We start from the raw sequence: 24,170 nt of genomic DNA, 5'->3' as shown, positions 1-24,170 counted from the left end.
ATTAGTAGGAGACGTCAAACTTTGCAATGGCAAGTTTATATTTCAAAACCTAATAATGATACCTGCAGGGATCACATACTGTATACTGTATATTATTTCATTTTTATTTCTGTTGCTCTTGCCTGGTGTGCGAGCTCATGAGCAATAATTCTGGCGATCTGCACTTTGTCTGCCACTGAGGATTTTTCAGGGTGGAAGAGAAGGGCCTCTTCTCTGTAGGTGGTCAGGCCCCAGTTTTCCATCGCGCCTGCCTGGAAGTCAGGGATAGCAGCCAGATCTACAGGGGCAAGAAGATAGTTATTTGCAAGGAAATACACAACTTTACAAGCCTTTAATGTAACGAATTTGAAATATGAATTCAATAAATACCATTAAAAAATGCAAAACATGCCAAGTCATGCTGTGACTCTCACGGATCTGGAACAACTAGCGTATAATTAATGTAATCCCTTCTCAAGCTTGTTGTTGATAACAATCACAGCAATACAATACACAATACACAGCACAATACGAACTATTAATAACTCATAGCTTGTAAAAGGATAAATTATTTTCCAGTTCCTTCAGGTTCAAAACTTTTCTGGAATATTGTAAAATTTAAAAATGATAAACATGTACGCAAAATACTTGGTACTCTACCAATACTAGAGGTGTGCATCGACACCGCCCTCACGATTCGATTCGATTACGATTCGGAAGGCCACGATTCGATTCGATTCGATTCAGAGGGTCACGATTCGATTCGGTTCGATTCGGCAATGCATTGCGATGCATTAAAGCCTGGGATGCATTAAAATTCTAAAGCAAAGCATATTTTTCGTGAATCATGAGCCAACACAAGCGGACAGACATTAAACAACTTCTTATTGGCTCTTGTGTCACTCCTGGTTGAAGTCATATGAAAATAGTATACTTTCATATATATCTTAAAAAAAAAAAAAAAAACAGATCACAGCATTTAATTAGTGCTTTGAATGAGACCAGGGCTTTCTCTCTTTTTTTTTTTTTTACACACAGTAGCAGCCTTTCACACAGTGCAACATCTGAACTCCTGTGCAAAATCAGTAAAAACAGTCACTGTATTTTAGTCACAACGACCATCAATAAAAATATTCAAGTAAATATTAAAGAAAACGACAAGGAAAATATTGTAGTGCAGCAGCATCTTTATCGCAATCTCAATCCAGGGATCAGTTCAGTTGCAAACAAAACATCAACTAAATTGCAATGTAGAACAAAAGTAAAATGTAGGCCTAGCCTATCTTATATCTATGATATTTCTCGCTCCCTCTTTCTCCGTTTCAGCCATTGTTATGTTATGTCCTATCTCTCTGCTCTCTCGATTACAACTGCGCTTGTCTGTGACGTTACTCCGGTAAGGAAGCGGATTTGGGTTCCTCGTCCCCCCGTAGAGGTTAGATCTTGTGCCCGAACCCGACCCGACCCGAAATGTTAAGCATTCACGTTTCGGTGGGCCGGGTCGGGCCGCCGCGCCGGACTAATAAATTATTAAAAATGAAAAAAAAAAAAAATGTGCAGAGGGCTGTGGCGCAGCCCTCTTTATCTTCTTCTCCTCCCGTTATTTCGTTGTGTGAATGCTTTTATAATTCTCATAAAAATATGTAGACTATTTAAATATTGAGTAAACTTGCGTTTTTTTCCTGCCAACTGAGAATTCGTTACGAAAGACACTTTTATTTACGCACACAAAGGCAAATGTGATGTGATCCTTTTGAATCTTCTCCTCTGTGTGTCTGTAAAACCGTGTTTTTTTTTTTAATCAAACTTTCCCAGCGTTATTTCGTTGTGTAAATGCTTCTATAAATTTCATAAAAATATGTAGACTATTTAAATATTGAGTAAACTTGCGTTTTTTTCCTGCCAACTGAGAATTCGTTACGAAAGACACTTTTATTCATGCACACAAAGGCAAATGTGATCCTTTCGAATCTTCTCCTCTGTGTGTCTGTAAAACCGTGTTTTTTTTTAATATTAAACTTTCCCAGCGTTATTTTGTTGAGTAAATGCTTTTATAAATCTCTTAGAAATATGTAGACTATTTAAATATTGAGTAAACTTGCGTTTTTTGTCTGCCAACTGAGAATTTGTTAGGAAAGACACTTTTATTTATGCACACAAAGGCAAATGTGATCCTTTCGAATCTTCTCCTCTGTGTGTCTGCAAAACCGTGTTTTTTTTATGTTAAACTTTCCCAGCATTATTTCGTTGTGTAAAGGCTTTTATAACTCTTATAAAAATATGTAGACTATTTAAACAGTAAGAAAACTTGAAGAAATGAAAATAAATTGCTGCTGCTGCTGCGTTTTTTTTTTTTTTCGCATCACTCGGCTCGGGCATGCAAATCTATAGTTAATTGATCTGGTCGGTCGGGCTTCAATACCAACGGGCCGTGTCGGGTTGGGCTGGAATTTTTTAAGGCCCGATCTAACCTCTACGGCCTTGCTTTGAATGTAAAGTAGCTCTCTCTACAGGTAAACATGAGAATAACAATACAAATGGGGAAACCAAATCCATTGCATCACCGGAATTGCGCAGGGAAGATTTTTTAACGTACTTATATATTTTAAAATGCGCTGAATCGATTCAGCGTGTTGCCCGCATCAAATCGAATCGTCCCTGCCCCACATCGGGATGCATCGCCGCATCGATTATTGGTGACACCCTTAACCAATACTATAACGACACTACATATACAAATTTTTTTCCTTTAAATTTCTACATACTCACTTGAATGTAAAGTGATTCTATCACGGCTTGGTCAGGCACTGCTTAACTCATAGTCTGCCATTAACAGCGCTGGACATCCAATCCATTCGAATTGGGCAGGCTGCCCTCCATCTTCAAATGGATTGGACGTTTACTAGTGATAAACTCGTTTACATTTCAACAGAAGGATGATTGGACGCCACAAGCTAGGATTTTTATTATCATCTTGGAAAAGAAGACAAGCGCTCCTTTTTTTTATAGCGGTGCGAATAGCTGGTGGGCATCTTGGGTAAGGAGACCGGCAGTTCTGACCTAGATCTCAAAGAGTACATATTGTGCAGCATCAGCAAAACATTTCTTAGTATTCCCTGATATCAATGATGTCATTTTAGAGCTGTATCGATACCGACTAGTATCGGTGCAACACCACCCGCTAATATTTTGTTTCACAAATTTCTGAGGCAATCACTGAAATTAAACAATAATTGTAATTTTGGATTTCATGATAGAATGTCACTTCAGAACTGACCGCTTGCATAATGATGTAACAATGTGACATTAGGGGTGTTAAAGTGTTAGCATTAAAGTGTGTATGACACCAAAAAGCATGTTTATTTCATATTTCACGCTGTGTTTTATGCTCCTGAATGAAATGGACCGCTTGGATGTGGAAGCGATCATTTTATATGTTCAATTTTTGAATCCCGCGCCACGAAAATGAGTTACTTCTGGCTCCAGTTTCGGTTTTAGGACGAATGCAAATGTGACGTCACCTGGGTCAGCGTCTCACAATACAGCATTGCTTTATAGCATGCAGATGGACTGCGTATTCAGCTGATTTTACAGATGAATTCGTTTATTTTTCGCATCATGCCAGCCAAACGGCTGCAGAAAAATGTTGCTGCACCAGGGAGAGGCGTGTGAGCCTTTTTGGGATTTCAAAAGGTTCCCAATCACCAGTGGATACTGGCCAAAACAAGCCCTACTACTGTGGGACCATTGGACTTACGAGGAAGTCCTCGTAACATTGCAAAAAACTTTGATGATTTTTTTTTTTTTGTTACAATTGCTGTTACAATTGCTCCTAGGTTAGCTGAAAACATTCCACAGGTACACTACAATAACACGCAGCAAAGTGGCTATGTACTCCATGTTTTTGCATCCAGTGAAGGACACTGAGATAAGGCATCTGGTCGGGAAATTGGGAAACAAAGCTTCGACAGACATGCAAGGCATGGACATGAGGCTTATAAAACTTGTAATAGATGACATTCTTCAGCCTCTAACATATGTTTTTAATCTTTTTTTTTAAACTGGAACATTTCCGAATTAAATGAAAATAGCGAAAGTCATCTCCGTATATAAAGGAGTGGACGCACATGTATTTAACAACTACAGGCCCATTTCCATTTTGCCACAATTGTCTAAGATCCTCTAAAAACTCTTTAATAATAGGCTTGACAAATTCATATCAAATCATAGCTTAGCCAGTATGGTTTTAGAAAAGACCACTCTACTGCACAAGCGCTGAGGGAGTAAGTAAAAATTATTACGGATGCGATTGATCAAGGACAGTATTCTGTTGGAATTTTCTTGGATCTGAAAAAAGCATTTGACAGAGTAGATCATAATATATTATTTAACAAATTAGAGAGACTGGGAATTAGAGGAACAGCTCTAGACTAGATACGTAGTTATCTATTTAAAAGGCATCAATATGTGACAATTGGTTGGAAAAGGTCGGAAAAACTTGAAGTTACATGTGGAGTACCTCAAGGTTCTGTTTTAGGACCAAAACTGTTTATACTATATATAAATGATATATACAAGGTTTCCAGCTTATTAAAAGTTGTGCTTTTTGCTGATGACACTAATATCTTTTGCTCAGGTAGCGACCTAAACAGATTGGCCCAACAAGTGAATGAGGAATTAGGCAAGCTACAAGAATGGTTCAATGCCAACAAACCGTCACTAAACCTTAGTAAAACTAAATATAGAGTGCCCTCCATAATTATTGGCACCACTGAAAAAGATGTGTTTTTTTAGCTTCTAATATACAGTATATATATTTTTTTAATTCAAATAATATGGGACCTTAATGGAAAAAAAGAGAAAAATCCAACCTTCAATACAAGTGCATTCATTCAGTGGGGAAAAAATCCCACATAAATAAAAAAATTATTTGACATCAAATAATGTGTGTCACAATTATTACCACCCCTGGTGTTAATACTTTGTACAACCCCCTTTTGCCAACAAAACAAGGTCTGGGGACTGAGATGGCCATGGAGGAGCTTGATTTTGTGTCTGCTGAACCATTTCTGTGTAGATTTGGCCATATGTTTAGGGTCATTGTCTTGCTGAAAGACCCAGTGACGACCCATCTTCAGTTTTCGGGCAGAGGCAACGGATTTTGATTTAAAATGTCCTAGTATTGCAAAGCATTAATGATACCATGCACCCTAACTAGGTTCCCAGGGCCTTTGGAAGCGAAAAAGCCCCACAGCATCACTGACCCAGCCCCGTACTTCACAGTGGGTATGAGGTGCTTTTCAGCATCCGCATCTTTTGTGGCACACCAGACCCACTTAGAGTGTTTGTTGCCAAAAAGCTCAATCTTGTTCTCACACAAAAATACACACTGTCCCAGGCTTCAGCTGGGACCGTGTGCTTTGGTCAGATGAGACCAAGATTGAGCTTTTTGGCAACAAACACTCACTGAAACAATGACATTTGTGGCTCTCGTCGTCGCATTTTCCTCGTTATGAATAATTCCCCCTCAATGGGCTGTATACTAAATATGATGAAACCTCTCTCCTGCCGACGTCATCCACCTGTTGGGGACGCTAGGGTCCTATAATGGTAGGCGAGGCTAGACGATGGATTATAACACTAATTTGTCGTCATCTGCGCTTTGCCAAATTGTTGTATATAGTCCAATCGTCTCAAAATATGATCGTAATTCACATAATAATGCTATTTAAGACTGTTTTTCTCCTGTAATACGAACTTTAAGGCGAAGTGCTATGTATTTTTTGGTGAGATAGAGGTTAGCGATGCTCTTATTTGTGAAAAACCTTCCAAAAAGAACAATAAACAGGAGCTGGGGTGGTGGATGGAATGTATATGACTGACAACACATTTTTCACGCGAAATAGCTCCGCTAACCTCCTTCTCGCTGAAAAATATAATGCTCTCCGGCTTAAAGCTAACACTCTTGACTCCCAGCTACTCCCACAATGCAACGCGGTAACATTCTTTCTCATCATTATGCAACCAGTCAACAGTCTGATGTCTTACTTTGAGCCATTCTTGGATATTTTGGCATACTGTTCACAAATATAAGGCTTGATGATAACAGGCGGCCATCTTGCAACAGGGGCCTTTTCTGGTAGGTTCTATTGTAAAGGACCTAAGGTCCACTGAAATACTGTCAACTCGATGAATTCTTGCCAGATTTACAAACGTAGCTATGATTCAGACTTGATGTCTAAAAAAGTTTTGGTTTTTAAAAATACAGGAAATTTATTGCATTTTTGGCATTGATGAAAAACCAAGCGGCCTGAAAATCAGTCACCCATCTAGCCTTATATATACGAGAATAAGTGTTTTGTAGCTGTGTTCTGGCCGCTTTTGTTACCATCTGCATTATACACCTCTTCAAATTGCCGTTAATTAATGCTAGACACATCCAGGGAGGCTGGCAATTATCCAGTGGATGCCCTGAGCTATGTTTATTGTGGTACTCAATATGTCAAACTTCTTGTCACCATTGTATAGGTTGTCAGTCTACAGGCAGGGGCAGACTGGTAATCTGTGGGTTCTGGAGGATCACAGAACGGCCGGTGTCCTGGACGGCCGGCGGCCGCCATTCATTATACGTCACTGTTTTTATCTCCCCTACAGTTCGCATCCAATCCGACAGGTGGCAGCAATGCGCCTGGCTGTTCATCGCCAGTCTGATAGAAGAATGAAGAAAGCACAAAGTAGCCTTCATTGGTTCTTTGTGGAAGCAAACTAGCGACGAGCGTCAATGCACAATATGGATGGTGGTGGCAAAAAAAGAAAAGAGAAGAGTGGCGCGGAGAAGGTTAGGGAGAAAAAAATTAAAGAAACTGGAGGGCAAAGCATTAAAATGTCATAAGTTGACAAATATTTTCGCAAGCAGCAGTCTGGCTGCAACGGCCACGTCGGGTAACAGCAGCCCAGGCCCCGGCGATGGTGAGAGGGAGAGCGGGAGCCGCTCTGACGTGCAGCCGGTGCAGGGAGAGAGAAAAGAAGAGGGAGGGTGTAATGATAAGCTGGTGGAAGTTCCCCAAACAAGCGCAGGGCAAGTAAAAAGGGATGAAGAGGGTCACTTGCTCGGTATACTGGCAATTGTTATCCACCAGGTAGCTACATTTTAAATGAAATAAATGACAATTAAAGTGTTAGTGCCAGCTAGTCCGTTTGCAATCGTGTCAAGTTACAGTATGCTAGTCCTACTATCACTCTCCTAAGGAAAAATATTTTAGCTGTAAAACAACGTATGCACACGCAGCAGCAATATTAATTCCGAAGAAATATAATAAAATACTAATAAAATGAATGGTTTTACTTTAAAGTTTAGTTAGTTAAATTGTCGTAAATATCGTTTTGTTTTCTGGTTAATACTTTCCAATGAAGGTTATGTATCCAGGATTTGTCTTGAAATGTTTATTTTATTTTCATTGAAATTTATTATTTGTATGGCAAGATTAATTATGGCAGGGGTCTCCAAACCGGTCCTCAAGGGCCGCTGTGGGGCCTGGTTTTTGTTTCAACCGATCAAGTACCGACAGTTTGATCAATGAAGTTTCCACTAAAACAAGCAGCACCTGACTGCAATCAACTGATTACACTTGAAAGACACCAGATTGGTGCATAGGTGTTGTCTTGTTTTGTTGGAATGAAATCCTGCGCCCGCTGCGGCCCTATGTGGAATAGTTTGGAGACCACTGAATTATGGCATAAACAATGAAATGAAATCATTTTATAGACAGAGATATATAGAGATATATTGTAATCAATTGGATACATAAAACTTGCTTTGAAAAATAAATTTTCATTTGTTTTTTTCAGGTTGATCATAGAGCTAGTACAGAAAATGAACCCAACTCCAGTTCAACCTTGCAATACTTTGAGCGCCCCAAGTCAGACAGTCACAGTCTAGACACATTTTCTTCATTTTCTCTCAAAGTGTACGAAATTGATGCATTTTACAATAAAATGTTTTAAAAAAGTCTCCGGGTGGGGGAGGGGGCATGCCCCCGGAGGTCTGTGTTTCCCTTCGTATAGCGATTCTTGTGGGCTGGGCCCAGTCAAAGTCCAGAGCTGATTTTTAGTCCCAGTCCGCCCCTGTCTACAGGTAATTACAAGTTCAAAGAAACCTGTGGTGTTAATTGGAGGACACACCTTGCTTGAATATGTCCCTCTAGTTCATTTCTTGTTAAAAAATTTGCAGGGATGTTACGATCCCAATGTGTAATTGGAAATCAGAATCAAGGAAAGATCGGCTATACTTGTTTTCTCACATTTGAATTGTCACTATGTGATAAGGTAGCTTTGTGCTGCAAAGCATAAAGTACAAAACCAGAATTGTGAAGTAATAACTGATTTTCGTTTTAAATTTTATTACATTTTGAATGTATCGTGTAGCTAGATTTTTTTCAGCAAGTGTGTATTTCATTGAATGTGTAACATGCTATACTGTTCCTGCAATACGATTTAAAAAGTGACGACATTCCACATTCCCAATCCTGGGTCAAATACCAAACAACATGCTCACCCTGTTTGGGGAGTGGGTAAGGAATACTGAAGTAGGTGTCGTAAAAATCGAGCAGCCTCACGGCGGCATCCAACGCGAAGTCCGTCTGGTTGATTTTCTCAGCAACGGCGTAGACGGAAATCTGATGACAATCAGGAATACAGTAATACCTTGAGATAAGAGTTACATCTGTTCCAAGACAATGCACGTAATTCAACACATTAATATTTCAAATAATCTATCTCCGTTGAAATGAATGAAAACGCCATGAATCCATTCCTACATCATGAAAAAATAATTTTCAACTTTTGGGTTTTTAATTTTAAAAAAGTAGCAGGTGAAGGTACGGCCTGATCCTTGGTGCCATTACAGAAGAACAAGTTGACCCTTAGAAGATGCGCAGCAGCGTCCTATGCGCATGTCCTCTTTTAAGCCAAGTAACTTGGTGATGACGTCACCCACGTGCTTGCGGTCCCGCTCATTTAAAAGTGTGGAAGTGGAGCTTCACCCTTGTTTTTACTTTAACTCAATACACCAACTAAAATGGGAATAATCCCATTCGATCTTTATAGTTTTATTTCCCTCATAAACAAGCTTTAAATCTCACTGTACTCTGTACAATGACAATAAAGGCTTTCGTGATGAAATGGAATGACGATAGTTACACAATAGCCACTACCACGAGCGAGTTTGGAGTGTTTATTTGGAAGATATGATCTGCAAAATGCATTTTGCTTTATTTTAACAACGACGAAGAGGATGATATTACCCGTTTTAACCAGAGTATGTATAAATGTTAAGGCTCTAACAACCGATCGATTAAAATCGATGAATAAATCAATTGCCAACTAATTTGATAATCGATTTTTTTGTCGGCAGCTATGAGCAGTACCATTTGGGTCGTTGTTTGTGTGTAATGTGAGGCTCCGCCAGTGCTTCAAGCAAGAGAGAGAGAGTTTACTGCTGGTCTGCTACACTCAGTTTAGGTTGATGAATCAATAACTTTATGAAGTGTTAAACACTAGATTGTCTTTTGTGTTGTTAGATGCAGTGTGTATCCGTCAGAGGTGAGTAATGAAGCCAATTGCATAGTTTGTATTCTTTGCTGATGAGATGTTGCTACTTAGCACAGGGTGCTAAGCTAGTTAGCGATGATGCTAATCAGTGTCTTAAATGTCCATTTGTGTAGTGTTTTGGAAAAGCATATAAGCACTTGAGTTATTCTTTAGTAGTAAAGTTTTAAAGTTTTAAAGTAAATTTTAAAGTAAGTTTTAAAGTAAATTTTTAGAAAAGACACAGGTAAACCCATTCATATAACAGCTTTCAACACAAACTCCTATTCAGACTGGAAATTGTCATACAATAGTATGCTTTGAAATTGGATTTGGATCATATTTATGGACAACTGTTTTAAAACTGATTCATTACAGTCTGCCTCCTCCTTAACTGATTTTGTTGTTTAAAGAAAAAAAGTCATTGACACAATTTATATCAGCGCTTTGCCCACAAGATAAAAAATGTCAGTCAGCTGCACGTGTTTTTTATTTGAATTAACATGATTTTTAAGAAGTTCTTTTTATATTTTATCCTCAGAAACTTTCTTACAAACAATGAAAAGTTTTATGTAAAACAGTTGTAGACTACAGTTAAATCAGTAAGCTGTGATAAAATATTATTTTTCAAGAAAATAGTCATCCATTATGTCTTTATTGTTACTTACAACATGCCTAAAACAATTTCAAGTTAAATTGTGAAGGTAATTGATAAAATGACATTTATCCACTTAATCATTTAATTAGTTGTCCAATTAATCGATTATAAAAATAATCATTAATTACTGCCCTACTAAATGTGTATGTATGTATGTATGTATGACCATAGCTGCTGTTTCTATTGAATTATCAAATATAAAACAATTCAGTCACATTTTTTTCTGTTGAATGTTCATATTTACAAGTTGAATAAATATTATCAAGCTTAGGAACAGTTAATTGAGCATGCTTGCTAGTCAATAGGACATCAATATTACAAATTTTGACAAATTTTTTTTTTCTTATGTCTTTACGCTTTACGGGCCCAAAATGTTGATACAATTGGTCAATGAAGAAAACAACAGTTTGGACATGAAACTTATGGTGTCCTGAAAAAAGGGACCAAACTAGGCCATTGTGAACAATTCTTTCTTTGAAATATAAAGGGCACGCCAAAATCGCACAAAATAAGCCCGGAAGTTATAGGGTTAAGGCTAGCCATGAGAGGTTTGACAGATTTAAAAAGAACAGACCTCCGCAGTGTGCTACGATGTAACTATTATGTTAGGGCTAGCGCTAACATCTGTTAGCCCTGAGGATTTAAAGACCAAGAAGTCAAGTATTTTATTTTTCTTCTTCATAATGGTAGTAATCTGTTTTAGTAAATTTAAGTGTTTTTAAGATTTCATACTGACCAGGGCCGGCCCAACCTATACGCAGACTATGCAGCTGCTTAGGGCCCCTGACCACTAGGGGGCCCCCAATCTGGCAATTGTTTAATTTAGATACTATTTTGTTTACTACAGTTTGCTTTATTTGACTTTTGTGAGTTTTGATACTTGATTACAAGCTTAAAAAATAAAAGTCCTTCCTTAACTTTCTTTCCTTCCTCTTTTAGAAAAAGGTTTGGCGCTATCTACTGTAAGTACTGACAATCATTTGGGGTGAGAAGTTTGAAGTATGCAGTGCAAAAAAATCTGATTAATATACAAAATATGGACGTATGGGTTGGATTGCATGTATGGGTTTCACAGTACACTGTGACGAAATGGTGGGCTAAAAATATGGGCCCCTTTGCATTATTTTGCTTAGGGCCCTGAAATGGCCTGGGCCGGCCCTGATACTAACTGAAACATTTCTGGCACTGTTTGGTGCCCTGACAGGCAGCTTCATATGAACGACGAAGACGTAACTCAGTATGTTGATGATGTCTTTGTATGTAAATATCTATTATTAAAATTTGGACACTTGTATCTTATAATCAGGTGCAGTTTACAGCTTAGAAAAAACATCAAAGTACCATTGTATAAAGTATTAAGCACGCATGAGGGAGTGGCCCTCACCTTAACACCATGTTGGGTCATTTTGCTCACGGAGTGGAAGTCAGAAACAATGAACGCTACCAGGTATGTGCTCATCTTCACTGTGGTGGCAAAATGATCCTCAAATACATTTCCAGGCAATGTCACTGTTTTGATCTGTGAGGTAACAAGTAACTTATATTATAGTCAGACATTTTGAAAGTGAAATAGTAGCAATGATAGTAGAGTACCTTGGGCATATTGGAAATGGCAACATGTCGTGACTCTCGTAGGATGGAAATGGTAAAGTTGGCTTTAAAGCTGGGCTCGTCAAAACAAGGGAATGCTGCTCGGGCAAAGGTGGGTTCAAACTGTGTGGACGCTAGAATCCTAAAATCAAAACAGGAAGTCAACTTTCACCAACTCCTAAAAGTTCTAAAACTCATTCGATAAAGATTAATTAGAATGTGATGCAAAGTCAGTAGTAGCAGGTAGAGTTGTCCGATAATATCGGCCACCTGATAGTATCGGATAATGAAAGCATTTTAAATACGGTAATATCCAAAAATACAAGTAGTCCCCGGGTTACAAATGAGTCGTGATCCAACGCTGCCGACATAACCCGAATTTCTGCGTAAATCAGACTAAACCCTTCAGGCAGTCCTGAATACCCCCTAAATATCAAAATTACTATCCAAAAACATGAATTATACATTGTCATTGTACAGTCCTCACAGTGGCGCTCAATCCTAGTTAGACAGCATGCTAAACTGTAATCTTTCCCCTCTCTGTCACTCTGCTGCGTGACTTCTTTGTGAGAGCAAATGCGCTTTTCCTCGTGTTTGTGTGTGCATGCGCTCTTTTCTTGTGTGCAAATACGTTGTCCGTTTGTACAGGCACTCTTACTCGCGTGCGGAAGTACTACCTGCTCTACACTTCTTGCACCAAAATAAAAGCATGCAGCACATAACGAAAGTCAACATGATAATTAAATACACATTTTGCCAAAGGTGAGAACATTCATATTAATAAAATGAAGTAAAAAATAAGATACTGTGAGGTGCAATAAGGTACTGTTTACCAGTGTTGTTAATAACGGCGTTACAATATAACAGCGTTACTAACGGCGTTATTTTTTTCAGTAGTGGGTAATGTAATTAATTACTTTTCTCATCTTGGCAACGCCGTTACCGTTACTGAGGACGGAAAGGCATGCGTTACTCTGCGTTACTATATTGGTCGAAAAGTCTGAGGGAGACGGACTCACCGAGACGACAGAGCAGAGCAGGAGTGAGGAGGAGGCAAAAAAGTTGTGACGAGGAGCAAACGCGATGCTAGGTAGCTCCAATAATACATGTTGTAGCCGATAGCCTACAAACTACACCCGCTGCTATGGTAGATATGGTAGACATGGTAGATATCACATGTACTGTATATAGATATAACTAGATGCAAATGACAGATAGATATGGTAGAGATGGTAGATAACACATATACTGTATATAGATGTAACTAGATGCAAATGACAGACATGGCACTAAATGCGTTAGTAGACAGCCGCCATCTTAAAGCAGTACACTGTTTAGGACGGCTCTGTTGTAGAGAACCTTCCTAGCGAACCTAAGTAACTTTTTATCTAAAATACTTGTAAATCGGCAAAATCTTGACTTGAATCTATCTTTAAATGATGAAACAGTTTTAAAACGTTCATATGTCGAAAGTAGAGAGAAGGGAACTAATGCAATAATGGGAGCAATTTTAACAACTTTTAACAGTTGATTAAGGGTAAAGGGTAAATTAGGGTAAAGAATTGGGCTCGGGCCAATTGTACCAAAAACCTTCACAAAAAACTTCACATAGTGTGGCCATTTTTTTTTTCTTTTTTTTTTTTTTTTCTTTTTTTTTTTTGAGGGGGAAAAAAAAAAAAGTAATTATCACCAATTACTTTGCCAAGTAACTAATTACTCTTACATTCAGGTAATTGAGTTACTAACGCAATTACTTTTTGGGAGAAGTAATTTGTAACTATAATTAATTACTTTTTTTCAGTAAGATTAACAACACTGCTGTTTACGCAGCTAAAAAAAATAAAACACTGGAAACAAAATGGCGATCGAGATTCCGGCATGGTAAAATCGAAATCACATAAGTTGGGTACGTCGTAACCCGGGGAATACCTGTGTCTGTGTCTGTATCGGTTTTGCACCAGTATGTATGCTGAGTTATAAATTAATGTAGAAGCCTGCCGCCTTTGTGTATGGGCTGGTAACAGCGGCTGTGCTTAGAGTGACCTTTAGAAGTTTGCAAAGATGCTTGGGATTCGTTAACTGAGGGAAACGGCCTAATCACTCATGGTGCACACATAAAAGGACCAATAAATGGGAAAAAAATAAACAAATAATGAATTTTATACTCATCACATACAACTACTGCGTCACGAAAAAGAAAAAGTCACAAAGAAAACTATTAAAACACATAATTACAGTGGGGAGAACAAGTATTTGATACACTGCCAATCCCATTGGCAGTGTATCAAATACTTTTTCTCCCCACTGTATAAATATAAAACTGTTCAAAAGCGCAGAAAAATGGAGCTTAGGAATTGTCATTGCATTGGCATTTCCTACGATTGCCTGTCTGTATTTGTCATGCATTGGTCGCCTCCCTAGTGGCTCTTTGGGTTAATTACTATAAACATGGCTTATTGTCAATTATTCCTTTTATTTAATTATGGACTCATTTCAATTCATTTTATTTATTATTTTGGCACTTTTTCTATAACTTCAGGTGAAGTTGTTCTCTTCATTTTTCACAGAATGTTCATTTTATTTGGAAAACCTTGAAGTTGTTACATTTATCAGTATTAAACCATGTAGTGGGGCATCACAGTACAATTAGCAATAATATGTCCACAGTCACATATATCAGTACCAGTTTGATATCGGTATTGGATTTTTTTATTTTACATCATCGGGATATCGGTTAAAAAGTCATTATCGGACATCTCTGGTATGGAGGTAGATTTGTGTCTTTATTATTCAATCAAAAAAAAGTTGCAAGTTGCTTCTATCAAGATATATACTGTATTTTCAATCAAAAAAAGCCACTTCAATTTTTTTTTAAATTGTTTGCAAAAATTACATTTAAGGCTCAAAAAAGTATTTGAAAACTATTTTCTTTGAATTACTTTTTTTTTTTTTTTTTTTTAATTCAAGCAGCTTTTTTGGGATTGAATGATTTTGCCATGTCCTACCCATAATATGACCCAAACACAAAGAGGATTGCTTTAATCAAAGAAAACATTTTCTAAGAAAAATTAAGTGTTCAAATGCAAATTTTTGAGTCTCAAATATTTTTTCGCATTCACAAACGTTTTTTTCTATGACTGAAAAAAAAAATCTTTTTTTATGGAAGTGATTATCTTTTGAAAATACCGTATTGGCCCAAATATAAGATGGTGTTTTTTGCATTGAAATAAGACTGAAAAAGAGGGGGTCGTCTTATATTCGCGGTCTAGACATTATACCCATTCACGACACTAGATGCCGCCAGATATCATTGAAGCAATGTTCTGTCATGACAGATCTCAGCTACTCTCCCCATTCAAGACGCTAGATGGCGCCAGATATCATTGAAGCTATGTTCTGATTGACAGATCTCAGCTACTTTCAAGTTTAACCAGTTTGCATTATTTTATTGCAATGTTTTTCCTTATTCAGATTTGTTTCAAGACTACAGTTACAGTTAGACTTCACTTTGATGGTTAATGCAGTTATTGCAGTTTTGTTGTTCTATCACAATATATTGGTTTATTTACATTTAAAAAACCAGAAGCATTTCACGAATTTTACGCACGCATTTTACGAAGGTGATTGCACTTTAGTTAACATATTTAAATGTTCCGATATTAAGATTTGAATGAGGCAAAATAATATGCCTTTTCTCTCAAATATATTGTTATAATCATTTGTTTCGGATGTACTGTAATTATTTTCTGTATAAAAATTAATTTGGTGTTCAAAAAGTCTTTTTTCAAACTTGAGTCTTGAAAAAGAGGGGGTCGTCTTATAATCAGGGCCGTCTTATATTCGGGCCAATACGGTAAATATGTTTTTGTTTGAAGCCACCTATTTTTTGATTGAATAATAAAGTCACAAATGTCCTAGCCAAAATGTGGCCCAAACGCAGGAACAACATTACTTCAATCAAAAAAGTTGTTTCAATTAAAAAAAAAAACTTCACTTCAATAAAAAAAATAATTCAAAGAAAAAATAGTTTTCAAATGCTTTTTTTAATCACAACATTACTTCAATCAAAAAAGTTGTTCCAATCAAAAAACTTTAAAAATAATTTTAAAAAAAAATTTTTTTTAATCAAAGTTTTCAAATGCTGGGTTTTTTTTAGTCTCAAATTTATTTTTGCATTCAAACACATTTTTTTTGATTGACGTGACTTTTTTAAATTAAAAAATATATATTTTGATTGAAGCAACTTTTTTTTTTTTATTGAATAATAAAGACAGAAATGTACCTCCATACTCTAGTACAGACATGTTCAAATTCCGGCCCGGGGGCCAAATGCGGCCCGTGGTCAAATTTCATCCGGCCCCCAGCCTCTGTCATAAGATCAATAACGTCTGGCCTGCACACAGACTTAATAAATTGGTCAGCAGTACTGCTACCAGCATATGAAGTAGCTTACACATTAAATGCTGCTCCTCATTTACCCACAAAAAGGCAGCAGCACTCTAAGCAACGCTACCCCGTGTGACGCTTGACTTCCAATTTTCTAAAATGGCAACAATCAACAACAACAAAAAGTTGACTGCGACAGCCGACGCTTCAAGGATAGGTGGAAATTGGACTATTTCTTCACTAAAATGCACAACAACTGTGTCTGCCTCATTTGCAAAGAGACAGTCGCTGTTTTTAAAGAGTTCAATGTGAGGCGATATTACCAAACAAGACACGCTGACATGTACGCTGCGAGAAACTGAAGCAACTTGAAGCTATTTTAATTTCACAGCAGCAATATCCCGAGAGTCGAACGCCACAAAGGCTAGTTGCGAGATTCTTGAAATTAATAAATACAAATAATAATAATAAAGCTAATGCGACACACAGAATGGCTTGCATAAATTTGCTTAAACATATTGTTCTACATAAAGGACGTCAGCCAAGGTCGGCCCCCCACATTTTTACCACACCAAATCTGGCCCCCTATGCAAAAAGTTTGGACACCCCTGCTCTAGTAGCAGAAAGAGGCATTTTCAAGTTCTACTACAGCTTCTGGAACATTGCCCACTGTGCTGTAGTGTTAGCAAAAAAAATTTTTTTTTAATCCGACTTACCGGACCTCCCCGCTGCTGGTTTGATAGCTGCTTTTGTAAAAACCATGGTAGGTGTCCGAGAGGATGGCAGAAAACTCCATATAGACCTCGTAGTCCTCCCCTTTGGTGATCACCTGATCTGACAGCAAGGCTAGCTGCTGGTGGACTGAATTCTCCACAACCTGAAGAGCCCTATCACCCTCAGGTGTTTTGAGCTTTACATTGAGAATCTTCAACTGCTTGGCGTGCATAATGATGGCTTCGGTGTCCTCTAAAACATCCACCAGGATGCGAACGATGCCTGTGAAGGTCAGGGTGGTCAGGTTGGGGTGAATGGTGAGGTCATAGTGGGTGGGCACGACAGTTTGGGGGAGTCTAATCTGATGCCAGGGGAACGGCTGAGCACCGTTGATGTTACGTGAGTTTCCATATGGAATCTGTGCCCCCAACACATCGCCCAGGAAATGAAAGACCACAAGGAAAAGAGGTGCCACTGACATGGTAGCTACTGGAACATGAACCAGCAGTTGGTGTTCAAATCAACAATGACACATTAGCTTCGGGACCCTGCAACAACACAATACAATAGTGAATTTTTCGAAATTGTTTAAGCTTTCAGGACAGTGTTCATTAGGGGTGGACACCTATGGGTACCTCACAGTACAATACAAGGCTCACAGTAATGATTATCTCACGATATGGTGAACCAACAATTATTGATACATGGGTCAGGAAATCTTTCTACAATATTCTACAATAAAAAGTAAAACAAGCTCTTTTCATCCCTCTGTTGTGAATTGAAACGAGTATCACTAGTAGATGTCCAATCAATTTGAAGTTTGCTCATTCACTGCCGTACCTCCCACTTCAAGCGGATCGGACATCTATTGTCGTTAAAGGAAGCCATTTTGAGGCATTTCAGGTCCTTTCTTGTTCATTTTTTATCATTACTTGTTTATTTTTGGGTATTTCTGGGTCACTTCCTGTTGATTTTGGGTTACTGAACAGGAAGTGACTTGTAAATGCGTAAATCAATTTCAACTGGGAGTTAAAATGGTTTGGACATCTATTGCCTCCAAAGGCTGCCAAAGAGTTAAGCTCTGTGAGGTCACAAATCAAATTCCCAGAGCAACATACACACGGACCACACTTATTTGAATTTATGTATTTTTATTTTTCCAAATTATTAGAATTGTTTTAGTTTACTTTATGTTGAAGTTTTTTTTTCCATTCATTTTAATATTTTTAGAATTATTAATATACATGGCGGAAACACTCAGGTGAATTGAAGTTCCGCTCTGAGACCCCCAATTTGGCGAAATTTTTAAATTGTACTATATGCATGTGTGATACATCACTGGAAAGCTTAAAACCTCAATATTATGGGGTCAGAAAAATTTTGAACAGGAGGGAATTTAAAAAGAAAAAAAAAAAAATTTACAGAAAAACCCTAACTGGAGGTGAGAGCACGAAAGAGCATAATTAAAGACGCCATGATTTTAACAAGATATTATCGTGTACTTACCTTGTTTCGATCCCAAAAATCAATCTAGCATGTATCATCGAGTGTCAAGACACAGATGTGAAGGGCCACAGTCGGATTTTGGGGGGATTTTATGAGTGTAACATGATAATATAACAAGTGTCGCGATGCAGAAATCGCAGACATCAAGGTGTGGTCGAGATGTTCTTTTTTCATACATTTACACTTTTTTTTTTTTTCAATTTTTCTTTGTTTGGATCGATTATTTATCATCTAACATATCCGGGAAAATGCGACAGTAACAAAAAAATAAAATTAAGCCATAGTTATGAGGTAGATATCGTGACTTATTTAGAGACACCATTTTTTTCATTGTGACGTATTTTATTTAAAAGTTTAAAATATGAGAGTGAATAATTTTTTTAAGTCGTTTTTATTTTTTTAAAGGAAATATTAGACATCAATTAATGATTGTAAGCTAAAAATGTCAGACATTTTGAACAATAAATATAATTACTTATCTTCTTTTTATGGCTGGGTTGAAACAAAAGAGGTTGCGCAACATCTGTAAACAGGGGTTTCCAGGGTAAGACGGCCAAATTAAAACTAGTCCGGGGGCTTAATGCGCCATGAATCTGCTATGGCAGCATATAGACATTTTGTTCTATCGAACACAACAGTTCTTTTGGCTTAAAATACAGCAGTTTATTTTAAAGAGGAGGATATAAGTATTTTTACTTCTTCCTACTCCTTTTCGAGTCTTATGTTTTTTTTGTTTTCTTGTACATCCATAATGTGATGCATGTTTTCGAAATAAATTCAATCAATCAATCAAAGGAGTGTAAGAGCAGAAACTGCTTTTTCAGTCTTGTCTGTTTTTTCCGCCATATATATTTTTTTAATTCTTTCATATTTACTATTACAGTATATCTTTTTTAATGGCTCCTTCATATAAATAATTCAATATATTTATAAATTTTTATAGCCCATCCCAAAATACATTCGGGCAACACTGATACTACAACTGGATGTCAAACAGGGGCAGCAAAATGTTGTCCTGACCATTTGAGGACCCAATGCTCTCCAATGATAATAATTAAAACAATTCAGGAAAAAAAAAATCATAATTTGTGCATGAAAGGGTTAACTCATTAGCTGGCATTGATGGTGACAGATGTTAAATCCATTTGAACTAGATGACTGGCAGTGAATACGTTTCAGTGCAATTGACGGCGGTAGATGTTAATCCATTTGGAATGTGAGGCTAGATTGGACGATGACACATGCTACATGGAGTTTTTGAAACGAAACAAAGTAAGTACGCGATAATATCTCGTTAAAATCATGGCGTCTATCATTAAGCTCTTGCGTGCTCTCACCTCCAATTAGGGTTTTGCTGTTAATTTTTTTTTTTTTTAAATACCCTTCTGTTCAAAATTTTTCTTCCCCCAGAAAATTGAGATTTTAACCTTTCCAATGATGTATCACACATGCATATAGGACAATTTTGAAATTTGGCTAAATTGAGGGTCTCAGAGCGGAACTTCAAGTCAATTGAGTGTTTTCCGCCACACACACACACATACATATACATACACACACACACACATATATATATATATATATACAGCATATATATATATATATATATATATATATATATATATATATATATATATATATATATATATATATATATATATATATATATACACACACTAGGGCTGTCAAAATTATCGCGTTAACGGGCGTTAATTAATTTTTTTAATTAATCAAATATTTGACGCAATTAACGCAGATGTCCCGCTCAGACAGATTTAAATGACAGTACACTGAAACGCTCACTTGTTGTTATGGAGTTTTGCCACCCTCTGCTGGCGCTTGGGTGAATGACCATCTCGCATATTGCCTCAAACAGATTACATCATATGAGGCCGTTTATGGACATTAAGAGTGAAGAGAATGCCACTGGCCGCTTGGGGACAGCGCCGTTCCATACTCATGTTATTTCTTCTAAATGTGGGAGAATTAGTAGTTGTGAGACGTTTATGCTGTATTCACAATGCAATGCAAATTCCTATTTGTACTCCACACATATTTCGGTAAGTTTTCTTTCTTTTAGTGGCAATTATGTGTCTCTTGTTGTATTTTGGGTAAGATATGTACAAATATATGTTATACCGTAGAGGCGAGTGGACACAGGCATTCTTTGGACCGCGCCGTTTATAGGGAATGGGACGTACTACGTCACTGTTTGGACGCGCCTCCATGCTGGCAATATAATTTACTTCCGGTTCGGCAGAGTCAATGCGGATTGTAACGTGTGGTAGTGCTAAGCTAACTCTTTCGGTGTTTTAGAAAGAAAATATGGGTGCTTATTGTTGCGTTACCAGGTGCAACAGCGTCTCCTACGACAAAAAAAAGGGGTTAGGAAAAATGGACTCACTTTTCACCGTTTTCCTGCATGGAGGACCAAATATCAGATCACGAAGGTACGACGGATGGCTGGATTGCAGCGGTTCGTCGGAAAAGCATTTCTTATGATCATATTTCTGCTGGAATGAGAGTGTGTTCCTGTCATCTCTACTCTTGTAAGTTGAACGATTTATCCACTTTTGGTTTCAATACGTTTTTCTTTTTTTACACCGTTGTGTAAATCTGCCTCGGTAGCAATGCTCGCCTACTACGACTCACCGACCTGTTGTGCTCCTAGGTAAACCTGCTGACAACACATCCCAATTGGTCACCATCTCTCTTCTTGGATCATTTAACAAAGAAAATTTGTTCAATGGAGTGGTTCCATTTGTCCTGTGTCGGACTCAAACAAGCCCCTGCTGCAGACGCCATCTGGGTCTGCCCTTCTCGTCGATGAACTGCGGGCTTTTAACTTGTGAAAATGCAAGAACTGTAATGCACATATTTATTCTGCCTGGCTATTTAACTATGGCCAGTGACGTTGTTTTTTTTAATCACTTTGACAAAGACACGTTTCATTGTAATGTTGAATTTATATATTCTATTATTATTTTTAATTTATAATATTCTTATTTGCACTAATGTAGACTTTAGACTGTCAATTCAAATAGTGTTGGAAAAGTTGCAATACCTAAAATAGAAATGCAAGAACTGTAAAGTACATATTTATTTATACACGTTTATTTACCTAAGGCCACTGGATGTTTTTTAACTGCTTTGAAAAATACAGGTTTTGTTGTGATCTTGTATTTATATAGTATATAGCTTATTATAATGTATTATGTATTATAATATTTGCTGCCCCCTGCCAGAGTGTGGGCAATTTTGTACTAAAAGGATTTTAAACTGTCAGTTCAAATACTGTGTTGGAGACTAGTACTTGCAATACTTAAAATGGAAATGCAAGAACTTTAAAGCACACATTTATCCTGTCTGGCAATTTACCCAAGGCCAGTAAATAGTGTTTTAAACTGCTTTGACAAAGACACGTTTATTGTGATCTTGTATTTGTGTATTACTTATAATTATATAATATTTGCTGCCACCGTCAGAGGGTGGGCCTTGTTTGCGCTAATTTAAAGATTTTAAACTGTCAATTCAAATATCGTATTGGAGAAATTGCATTACTTGAAATAAATCTATTGCAACTTATCAGTCCCAGTTCTTGTCTACAACACTGTCCAAAAATTGTCAATGCATATTCCAAATAGAATAACAAAATTAAGTCACCTGACTTTGTAATTATTACACCTGTTTATTATGAAGACCTGAAGTAAACAACAAGCAGTTACAGTTTGTCAAGAAGTTGTTCAAGTCATGTTTTGGTATTCATATTTTATTGACTTTTCACAACAACACTTGGGATCGTGTTTGTAAGAGCAGAGCAAACTGAAGTTTCAGCGTGCACTCTTCGCCTTTCCAACCTCTCATAACGCTCCGATGTGGTGCGCTTGACCTCAGAATAACCCAAGAAGAGATATGGTGACCAATCGGGATGTGTTGTCAGCATTTCATATGCAGGTTTTCCTAGTAACACAACAGGTAGGTGAGGAGGAGGAGTAGGTTAGCATTGCTACCGAGGCAGATTTACACAACAGTAAAAAAACAAAAACCGTATTGAAACCAAAACGGATAAATCGTTCAACTTACAAGAGTAGAGATGAGGGGAATACTCTCATTCCAGCAGAAATATGATCATAAGAAATGCTTTTCCGACGAACCGCTGCAATCCAGCCATCCGTAGTACCTTCGTGATCTGATATTTGGTCCTCCATGCAGGAAAACGGTGAAAAGTGAGTCCATTTTTCCTAACCCCTTTTTGTCTGTGGGAGACGCTGCTGCACCCGGTAACGCAACAATAAACGCCCATATTTTCTTTCTAAAACACCGAAGGAGTTAGCTTAGCACTACCACACGTTACAATCCGCATTGGCTCTGCCGAACCGGAAGTAAATCATATTGCCAGCATGGAGGCGCGTCCAAACAGTGACGTAGTACGTCCCATTCCCTATTGGCAACTCCTTCACAACAAACATACAGTGGGGAGAACAAGTATTTGATACACTGCCAGTGGGTTTTCCCATTGGCAGTGTATCAAATACTTGTTCTCCCCACTGTAAGTATCGTTTAGTGAAAGCACAACAAAAATAATATTCCTATCTCTCCCCAAAAAAATAATGTTCACAAAAAGAAAAGCACTTCAGTCTATAGTAATGAGGCCCTATTCTGACACACAGTTAAACAACAAGGAAAAATGAACTGGCATTCCATATCAAAATAGCTATGCAAAATACACGTAAAACTTAAGACTCTGGTCACTCTATTTTTATTATTGTTGTTTTTATTCCTCTTATTATTATATTAACTACTTTTGATTGAAAATTTTACAAATTTTATTAAAACGAAAACATGAAGAGGGGTTTTAATATAAAATTACTATAAATTGTAACTATAACATTTATCGTTTAAGAACTACAAGTCTTTCTATCCTTAGATCACTTTAACAGAAAGAATGTTAATGCCATTTGTGGATTTATTGTTACAATAAACAAACACAGTACTTATGCACAGTATGTTGTATGTATATATCCGTCGTGTCTTATCTTTCCATTCCAACAATAATTTACAGAAAAATATGGCATATTTTGGAGATGGTTTGAATTGCGATTAATTGCGATTAATTACGATTAATTAATTTTTAAGCTGTAATTAAATCGATTAAAAATTTTAATCGTTTGACAGCCCTAATTATTATTTACCCTTTTAAATGTTTTGGTTTTTTTTTTTTCTTTGTTTGGTTCGATTACCATCTAAAATATTGGGGGAAATGCAACAGTAACGAAAAAAATAAAATTAAGCCATAGTTATGAGGTAGATATCCGTGACTTTTTTACAGACGCTAATTTTTTCATAGTGTCGTAATTTGTTTAAAAGTTTAAAATATGCGAGTGATCAATTTTTTTTTTTTTCCAAACTAAATATTAGACATCAATTAATGATTGTAAGCTAAAAATGACAGACATTTCGAATAATAAATATGATTACTTACCTTCTTTTTATGGCTAGGTTTAAACAAAAGCGGTTGCGCGACGTCTGTAAATGGGGGTTTCCAGGGTAAAATGGACAAATTAAAAATAGTTTGGCGACTTAATGCGCCATGAATCTGCTATGGCAGCATATAGACATATTGTATACAGTGCCTTGCAAAAGTATTCGGCCCCCTTGAATCTTGCAACCTTTCGCCATATTTCAGACTTCAAACATAAAGATATAAAATTTTAATTTTTTGTCAAGAATCAACAACAAGTGAGACACAATC

The 24,170-nt window shown here is 37.2% G+C and overlaps 1 protein-coding gene across 1 annotated transcript in view; it reads right to left on the bottom strand.

The window, feature by feature from the left end:
* The window catches only part of erap1b (endoplasmic reticulum aminopeptidase 1b), an 85,134-nt gene that overhangs the window by 53,913 nt on the left and 7,051 nt on the right, over positions 1-24,170 (bottom strand). The window contains exons 2-6 of the mRNA XM_057832747.1: positions 16,915-17,460; positions 11,816-11,954; positions 11,607-11,741; positions 8,534-8,654; positions 123-277 (exon numbers count right to left, since the gene is read on the bottom strand). Of these exons, the coding sequence (XP_057688730.1) occupies positions 123-277; positions 8,534-8,654; positions 11,607-11,741; positions 11,816-11,954; positions 16,915-17,393 (1,029 nt within the window). The 5' untranslated portion in view covers positions 17,394-17,460. The remainder of the gene's footprint in view (positions 1-122; positions 278-8,533; positions 8,655-11,606; positions 11,742-11,815; positions 11,955-16,914; positions 17,461-24,170) is intronic.

Source organism: Corythoichthys intestinalis, chromosome 3 (genome assembly GCF_030265065.1).
Source record: "Corythoichthys intestinalis isolate RoL2023-P3 chromosome 3, ASM3026506v1, whole genome shotgun sequence".
Lineage (NCBI taxonomy): Eukaryota > Metazoa > Chordata > Actinopteri > Syngnathiformes > Syngnathidae > Corythoichthys > Corythoichthys intestinalis.
This window is presented reverse-complemented; position numbering and strand designations above follow the sequence as displayed.